Genomic DNA, 9,718 nt, shown 5'->3' on the forward strand with positions numbered 1-9,718 from the left:
TCCATTACTTTATTGATATATGCTTTTTAAGACAAGCCTAATTGTCCATGTGTACCATTTCAGAATATTTCTATTCCTATCACATAGATTGCCTCACTTATATCTTTCATTTCAAACTAACTTCAGAGAAACTTCTTAGTCTCATAAAGAAGACTAAGATCATTAGTTGCAAGAAGGATATCATCAACATACAAAATAAAAAAATATAACCTTACTCCTAGTGACCTTCAGAAATATGCACCATTCAATAGTGTTTTACTTAAACTCAAGGGAAATAATGGTATCATTTAACTTCAAATACCATTGGCGGGAAACATGATTAAGTTTGTATATTGATCTCTTTAATTTGCACACCATGTATTCCTTTCCTTCAATTGAGAACCCCATTGGTTGGTTTATATATACATTCTTTTCTAAATCTCCATTAAGAAAGATAATTTTCACATCCATCTAATGTATCACCAAGTCATAATGGGCTATCAATGTCATGATAGTTATAAAGGAATGTTTTCGTGAGACCATAATCAATGACATCTTTTGCAACCTTTGGCAACAAGTCTAGCCTTGTAACATTCAAGGTTTTCATGAGTGTCAAATTTAGTCTTAAAGATCCACTTACAACCAACTCTTTTGCAACCTTCTAGCAATTATACAAGGTCCCAAACACCATTCTATTCCATGGATTTCAACTTTTCTTTCATGGTATTTAACCACTTCTCAAAATTATCAATACCTAGCTTGTGAAAATGAAACTAGATCATTATGATGAATGCTTTAGTTAGTTTCTAACGTGTATAGATACCACATAGTTATTTGAAATAGTTGGCCTTTTCTTTGAGACCTCTTTAATGCTACTTCTTGTTGTTCTTCTACAATAGGTTCATTAAGAATCATAGGCCCATTAGTGTTGTTCTTCATTATTATTTGGAACAACATCTAGAGGAACACTCAATTTATTGCTAGAGCCACAAGTCAAAGGGACATGTACTCTAACTTCTTTAATTTCCACATTTTGTGGAACTGTACTTCCACTAATTCAATCATTTTCAATGAACCTTAAATTTCCAGTTTCAACAATCCTCATACTATGATTAGCACCTTAAAACATATACCCCTTTGATTTTTCTAGATAATCAATGAAATATTCACTGATTGTTCTTACATTTAGTTTCTTACTTGTGGATTATAAATCCTTATTTCTACCTGGTAACCCCAACATATAGGTGTCTCATGCTAGGTGTCCTATTAGTCCACAATTCAAAATGTATCTTTAGAACTGCTTATCTTGGAATCCTATTTAACAAATACATGGCAGATTTCAATACATACATCTACAATGATACAAGTAAATTAGAGTTACTCAACATACCCCTAACCATATTCATTAATGTTATGTTATGCATTTCTGATACACCATTTGTTGTGGTGTACTTGACATTATGTCACACAAATACCACATTTCTAAAGGAGTTTAGCGAAAGGACTTAGGTGTTTCTCGGTTTCATCATACCTTTCGTAATACTCACCACCTCTACCAAACCTGACAACTTTCACCTTTCTGCCTAATTACTTTTCTACTTTATTCAAATAAATTTCCAAGGCATACACTACTTGAGATTTCTCATGTAGTAAGTAGACATTGTTAGAACTTGTTGTTCTTGTGCACACACACGCACAAAGAGGTAACTTGGGGAAGGATAAAAGTGAGAGAGGTTCAGAGAGAAGCAAAACTTAACAGAATAAGGTGAATGAGAGAATTGGAAAAATTATTATTGAAAGAACAATGAAACAGTATTTATACAAGAGGGACAAGGACTGAATTTTATTTTGCATTTTGGTCCCTCACTAACAACTTGATTACATCATTATTAACTAACCAACTAACTTCCTATATTAGAAAGGCTTAACAAACAAAGTCAGAATTACTACCATTTCTAACACTCCCCCATAATTCTGACTCTCATTCAATCATGATCATCATCTTGTTTCTCAAGTCTTCAAATCTGTTCTTCTTCAAAGGTTTGGGGTCAGTAAGTCTGCAAGATTATCTTCTGACTTGCAGTATAGCAATTTTACCTTCCCTTTGCTCACCTTGTCCCGAATAAAATGGTACCTTGTTTCTATGTGTTTGCTTCCACCATGATCAATTGGATTTTTAGCAAGGCTGATTGCAGATTTGTTGTCCACCAGTATGTTTATAGATTCAGTCTTCTGGATCTTCATTTCTTTCAACAGTTTTCTTAGCCATAAGCCTTAACACGAGCATATTGATGCTGTTATGTATTCAGCTTCACAAGTTGATAAGGCAACCGGATCTTGCTTCTTTGAACTCCATGACACCAGTGCATCTCCAAGTAGGAAAATATATCTAGCAGTGCTCTTTTTATCATCATTGTCTCTTCTCCAGTATGAGTCAGTATAGCCAACCAGTTCCATGTTTGAACTCGTGATGGTATTTGGCAATAGAATACCATAGTTAATTGTGCCTCTAATATACCTTATAATTCTCTTTGCTGTCATCATGTGAGGAGTTTTTGGAGCTTGCATAAGCCTACAGATCAGTCCAACATTGAATGCCAAATCAGGTCTTGTATTGCACAAGTACCTTAATGAACCCACAATCTATCTGTACTGAGTTTCATCAACAGGTTCTCCTTCATCTCTCAAACTCAATGCCAATCCTGTTTCAGCTGGGGTGGCTGCTGCATTACAGTTAGTCATTCGAAACTTCTTCAACAGGTATGTAGCATATTTGCTTCGATGCATCACAATTCCAGCTTCAGTTTCCTTGAACTCAATTCCAAGGAAGTATAAGAGAAATCCTAAGTCAGTCATTTCAAATTGATTCTTCAACAGTTGCTTAATCTTGTCAATCTCTATCTTGTTGTTTCATGTGATGAGTAAATCATCAACATAGAGGCATAGTATTACTAAGTTTGAATCATATTCTCCTTTTACATATACTCTATGTTCAGATATGCACTTGCTAAAGCCAATATGAATTAGGACATTGTCAATCTTCTTGTTCCAAGCTCTTGGAGCTTGCTTCAGGCCATATAATGCTTTCCTCAGTTTGTATACCTTTCCTTCATGTCCAACAACTTCAAATCCAGGTGGTTGCTTGACAAACACTTCTTCTTCAAGAGGACCATTCAGAAATGCAGATTTTACATCAAGCTGATACATTGACTAGCCTTTCATACTTGCTATTGCAACTACAAGTCTCACTGTTTCAATCCTTGCCACAGGGGCAAAGATCTCACCATAGTCTACACCTTCTTTCTGTAGGAATCCTTTTGCCACCAATCTGGCTTTGTGTTAAACTACTTCACCAGCAGGATTTCTCTTCACTTTAGAAACCCATTTTACAACAATAGGTCTTTTAAGTTTAGGTAACTCCATTAGCTGCCAGGTATGATTTGTCTCAATTGATTTCAGCTCCTCTTTCATAGCATTGACCCACTTGTCATTCTTCAAGGCTTCTTCGAAACTCACAGGTTCAGCATCTGCATATAGGGAAAAGTGTACAATATCACCTTCATCTGTGATTTGGCTGTCTTTCATGACTTCATAATCTTTCAACATTTGTGAGGGTTGCATAACCCTTTGAGACCTCCTGGTTCCTCCTTCAGTGTTCCTTGTAGGCAGTTCATCAGTAGTGTCACTCAATTCTTCTAGAATGATTGAATCTGCCAGAATCTTGGTTGTATTGTTTATAGGGTCCTCCTTCCACTCATATTCCTTTAGTTCATCAAATATCACATCTCTGCTCACAGAGACCTGCTTTGACCTTGGATCAAGTAGCTTGTAACCTCCAGTTGCATGATAGCCTATAAGGATCATTTGTTCACCTTTATCATCCAGTTTCTGCCTCAGCTGCTCAGGGACATGCTTATAACAAAGTGAACCAAAAATTCTGAGTTGATTCACTTTTGGTTTAGTACTAGTCCAGGCTTCTTCAGGTGTCACTCCTTTCAGTCTCTTGGTAGGGCATTTGTTGAGTATATAGACTGCTATTGCAGCTGCTTCACTCCATAGGAAATGAGGTAGCTTCTTAGTCTTCAACATGCTCCTCACCATATTCAGGATAGTCCCGTTTCTTCTTTCAGCAGCACCATTGTGTTGTGGTGTATAAGGTGGAGTGAACTCATGAGTGATACCTGCCTCATCACAAAATTCAGCAAATTCCTTGGAGGTGTACTCACCACCTCCGTCAGTTCTTAATGTTTTTATACAATGGCCACTACATTTTTCTACTGAGGCTTTATATTTTTGAAAATTCTAAGCACCTCATTTTTCTTCTTGATTATATAAATCCAAGTCATTCTAGTCAAGTCATCTATGAATGTTACAAAGTACCTGTTTCCTCCTATGGATTCAACTTGAAGAGGACCACATACATCTGAAAAGATCACCTCCAATTTCTGTGTTGACTTTACTGGTACAAATTTCTGAAATGCATTCCTTGGTTGCTTGCACTCCAGGCATTCTCTGCAGTTTTCTGTCATCTGTCTCAGCTGAGGTATTCCTTGAGCCATTCTGTGCAGTTGACTCAAATCCTTGAAATTCAAGTGTCCAAATCTGTAGTGCCACAACCATTCCTCTCTACATGTCTCAGCCTGCAAGCAATTGTGTTTCATGACTTGAATACCAACCTTAAAAGTTCTATTCCTGTTCAATGGAGCTTTGATGATCAACCTTCTGTCCTTGTCATAGATCTTCATTTCTTTGTCCTCCATCACCATTCTGTATTTCTTTTCAAGTAGTTGGCCAAGACTCAGAAGATTGCATCTCATGTTTGGGACATAGAGCACATCCTCAATGTATGACACTGTACCATCCCTTCTTTTAATCACAACCTTGCCATGACCTTCAACTCTTATAGTGCTATCATCTGCAAATCTGACCTTGTGATTTACTAACTCATCAAGGCTAACAAACCAGTCCTTGTGACCAGTCATATGTGTTGAACATCATGTGTCCAAGTACCATTGATCTTCTGCATCAGCTCCAGTCTTTGTTGTGACCATCAACAACACTGGTTCAGTGTCAAAAATAGCTCCTGTGGCTAATTGTGCTTCATCATTAGCATTTTTCTCCTTATACCAGCATTCTTCTGCATAGTGACCTCTTTTTCCACAATTGAAGCATTCAACATTTCTTTTATCCCATTTCTTTTTGCCTCCTCTTCCACGAGTACCAGAACCACCACTTCTTTGATCAGGTTGAGGTTTACCTTTATCTTTGGAGTAACCTCCTCTACCTCTCGTGTTCTGGAATCTCCCTCTTCCTTTCTTGCCTCTGTGATAATTAGAACCACCATTTCTTGACTGATGGTGTGCTTGCAGGGCCTGTTCTGTAGCCTTATCATTTGCTCTTTCTTGCAATCTTTGTTCATGTGCCTCAAGTGATCCTTGTAATTCATCAACAGATAATGATTCCAAGTCCTTTGATTCCTCAATTGCAACCACAATGTGATCGAATCTTGGATTCAGGGTCTTCAGAACTTTCTCAACTAACGTCAAATTAGTAATTGTATCACCACAACTAGTGATTGAATTTGCAAGAACCTGCAATCTTCCAAAGTAATCTCCAATGCTCTCAGTCTCTTCCATCTGCAGCAATTCAAATTGCCTTCGAAGAGTCTGAAGTCTCACCTTCTTGATCTTATCAGCTCCTGCATAAGCCTTGTTCAGAATGTCCCATGCTTCCTTTGCGGATTTAGCATTTGCGATTTTCTCAAAGTGAGAATCATCAACACATTGATGCAAGATCACCAAGGCTTTGCAGTCTTTCTTCTTCAGATCCTTGAATTCAATCTTCTGTGAATCTGAGGCTCCTTCTTTTGGAATTTCTATTCCATTCTCAATCACATCGATCAAATCTTGAAATCCAAGCAAGGCTTTCATTTGCACACTCCATCTGTTGAAGTTCTTGCCGGTTAGAATTGGAAGATTTGAGGGAAAAGAACCATTGGAAGCCATGATTGGAGAATTGGTCCCTTTTTCGAACCTAGCTCTAAAATACCACTTTTAGAACTTGCTGTTCTTGTGCACACACACGCACACACACGCACAAAGAGGTAACTTGGGGAAGGATAAAAGTGAGAGAGGTTCAGAGAGAAGCAAAACTTAACATAATAAGGTGAATGAAAGAATTGGAAAAATTATTATTGAAAGAACAATGAAACAATATTTATACAAGAGGGACAAGGATTGAATTGTATTTTGCATTTTGGTCCCTCACTAACAACTTGATTACATCATTATTAACTAACCAACTAACTTCCTATATTAGAAAAGCTTAACAAACAAAGTCAAAATTACTATCATTTCTAACAGACATGACCTAACATGATTAATCATCAATGAAGGTGATAAAGTATATTTCCTTTCCAAAAGAATTATCAGAAGACCCATAAATGTCAATGTACACAATTTCAAGAAATCGAGTGCTTCTTGTAACCCCTTTCTTTGTGTGTTCTGATTGTTTTCCTTTAATACAATCCACATAAATATTTAGATCAATAAAATATAGATCTCGAAAGATTTTATTCTTTATTAATCTTTTCATTCTTTCTCTAGAAATTTGACCCTAACATTTATGTCACAAGAAAACCGAGAGTTCTTTCACTACACTAGGTTTAGTGTTAACATTATGCAAAAGCATTTCAGCGACCAAACCAACCAAATTAAAAGAGTATCTAGTAACATAAAGTTTAGATAATGAAATTAAATTCCTAGATAAACTAGGCTCATAAAAAGTTTCCAATAAAACTAAATGATGTCCAATATTAAGGATTAAACAATAAGTTCTGACTACTTCTACTGGAACTTCCACTCTATTGTCTACATTGTTTAGTTTGCAGAATTGATGGGATTCATCAAAGCTGTTGAAATTGCAATTGACAAAGGTTGGAGGAGACTGTGGGTAGAGTGTGACTCTAAGCTGGTGTTGGAAGCTGGATAAAAAAACGTTTCCATAGTGCCCTGGAAAATAAAATATAAAAAAAACAAATGGCGCAACACCCTATGGATAGCCAGCTCTATGTATGTTTTAATTGGTCTTATTTACCGCAAGGGGAACTCTTGTGCAAATCTCTTAGCCTTTCATGGTACTTTTTTGAATGAGTTTTTTTAGTGGGACTCATGTCCTACTATCATACATAAGAATTTTGTAAATGATAGAAACCATAGGCCTAGTTATAGGTTCAGGTAGTGGTTTTTACGGCTTCTCTTTTGTGTTTCCATGGGTATGGTTTATGCTCTCCCTAGTTGTTCTTCTATTGCATCTGTTGATTTGGTTAGCATATTTTGGGATGTCAACATAGTTGGGATGTCAAAATCCATCTCTCTCCAACTTTCCCTAAAAAAACAAACAAACACGTGGATCAACTTATATTCTATTTAATTTGTAATTTCAATTTCAAACCCTACATATGTGGCTATATTTTAAATACTCAAAGAACTTTTTATCCATATTTCATAATATTTCTTCTGTCTCAAAATAAATATCGCATTTGAGAAAAAAAATTATTTTAAAATAAGTGTCATGTTGATTTTTTTAATGTAATATTAATTGATTTTTAAAAAAAAATATTCCTAATAAATATTACTTTAATTTTTTAATATAATAATAATAATGTTATTTTTATAAAATTATTATTTTTTAAATTTATTTATTTATTTTTCTTGATCTGTATAAATCTAAGATGACATTTATTTTGAAATTGAATGAGTAAGTTTTAGTTTTATAAAAGTTATCCATAGCAATTTACCTACCTTGAACTGAAATATTTTCCTGTAAAGATACATGTACATTGTACCAAAAATTTGTGACACGGCAGGACTTGGGAGAGTGGAACTTTTGAAGATAATGTACCGAAATTTGGGACTTCTACCATAATTTTCTGGTATTTTTCTTGTTATGGGTCCCAGAATCGTGGTACAGATTGATTTTATTGGAACTTTATGAAAGTAATTGTGCCCATCCACTACTTCAGGCGCAAAGCCGCAAGTCTATTATGGCCGAAAATAAGGTGTTTCTTTCGTTCAGTTCACTTTAGGTTAGGAAGCACTTAAAGATGGGCAGGCAAAAATTCAAAGTCTGTTAAATGGAAACTGAAAACTTTTAATATTGTGAGAGACCTTATTGATAATGCCGCTGTCTGGACTCTTTAATCACGGATATGGATGTTAAAATGCAAACCAATCTAAAATAAATAAAAAATAAAAATTGAATCAAATCGATTGTTTTTAAATTTTGTTGGATGATTTTTTTTTTCAAATTGATTGGTTTGGTTCGATTTACGATTTGTGTTTTTAAAACTCAAACAAAATTTCAACACTTATATTAACACTTATGTTACTTTAGTGTTATGTGTTTTATGTGTATATCAGTTGAATTTCACAATGTTATTTTATAGCTTTATAAAACTTATATAATATATATCATTCTCTTTTTTAATAACTTTTTAAAGAAATATTTAGTTTAAAATATGAAAATTTGATAGATTTTTATTATAAAAGGTTTAACATATTAATAAATTTGATAGATTGTTATTAATAATTTTTTAATGTAATTTAATTTAAAAGATGAAAAAAAATATAAATTTAAATAAAATAATATTTTAATAAAAACCAAAAATATCAAACTAAACCAAATTATAAAATATTAGTTTAATTTGGTTTGAATTTTATTTTAAATCAAAATCAAATAAAATCCAACGATATATTTTATAAGTTGATTCAAATAATTTTTTGATAAAAAATTGAGTCAGAGCTCCAAACACCCCTTGTTAGGAGTAATTCCAAATTTCTACCTTTCGAGTTTCGATCAATACCTAACTTGGAATCTTTGTTTTCTTTGTCCCATACTGGATGGTTATTTTATTATTATCATTATCGACGAAAAAGTCCAAATGCATTTTCATTTTGTTTTGTTCTTTTGCAGGTGACAGTTAAGCGATAAACTTAATTCTCTAAAATTTTGCCTTTTGGAATATAATTCATCATCATTAGCATCAGATAACATATGTGTGTGTGTTTTTTTTTTTAAATTAGTACATCACTTTGGATATGCAAATACATCTACAAAGTATACCACAATTTTTTAAACGGCAGGGTGAAATTAATAAAGAATGTGTCATGCTAACTTTTTGACTGAATTATCAATTTACAGTTTGGAATTTTAATATTTAGGCAAATTAGTGTCTAAAATTAATAAAATTGTAACTTAGTCTCTAAAACTATAAATTATTAATTAATTTAGCATTTAAAATTGCAATAGTTGATTCAATTGCTCTTTAAAATAAAATAAAAATGGTAAAATGATATTTGAAATTATAAATCATCAACCAACTTAATCCATTTGTTATTACATGGTGTTTGAGTTTTCTAAGCTTTAAACCAAACATCACTTTGTTTGTTTGTTTGTTTTATTTATTTTTTTATTTTGTAAGCAAAGCAGTTAGTTTGGTCTAATTTCTTCGACGTTAATCTTACTCAAAATTAGTATTTTATATATGAATTTCAGTTTTCATAATAAATTTTAGAATGATAATATCATAATTAAATTTTGTATTTATATTATTTTTATAGACATATAAAAACAATTGGTACAGTTCTAATTTGTTTAGTACATATATCAAAAGATCTAAATGAAAGATAGGTTGGCAGTTTTTTAAAATTATTTTTCACATAATTTGTTAAAAAATCAT

At 33.4% G+C, this 9,718-nt stretch overlaps 1 protein-coding gene across 1 annotated transcript; it reads right to left on the reverse strand.

The window, feature by feature from the left end:
* Positions 1-4,973: 4,973 nt before the first annotated feature.
* LOC102664804 (uncharacterized) lies at positions 4,974-5,984 on the reverse strand. Its single transcript, XM_006579051.1, has one exon. It carries the CDS (start codon positions 5,982-5,984, stop codon positions 4,974-4,976), a length of 1,011 nt encoding a protein of 336 aa, XP_006579114.1.
* Between the last annotated feature and the right edge of the window lie 3,734 nt (positions 5,985-9,718).

The sequence above is a fragment of the Glycine max genome, chromosome 4 (assembly GCF_000004515.6).
Source record: "Glycine max cultivar Williams 82 chromosome 4, Glycine_max_v4.0, whole genome shotgun sequence".
Lineage (NCBI taxonomy): Eukaryota > Viridiplantae > Streptophyta > Magnoliopsida > Fabales > Fabaceae > Glycine > Glycine max.

Excerpts from the sequence above, each read along its gene's own strand:
- LOC102664804 (XM_006579051.1), bottom strand. The coding sequence starts at position 5,984 with ATGGCTTCCAATGGTTCTTTTCCCTCAAATCTTCCAATTCTAACCGGC.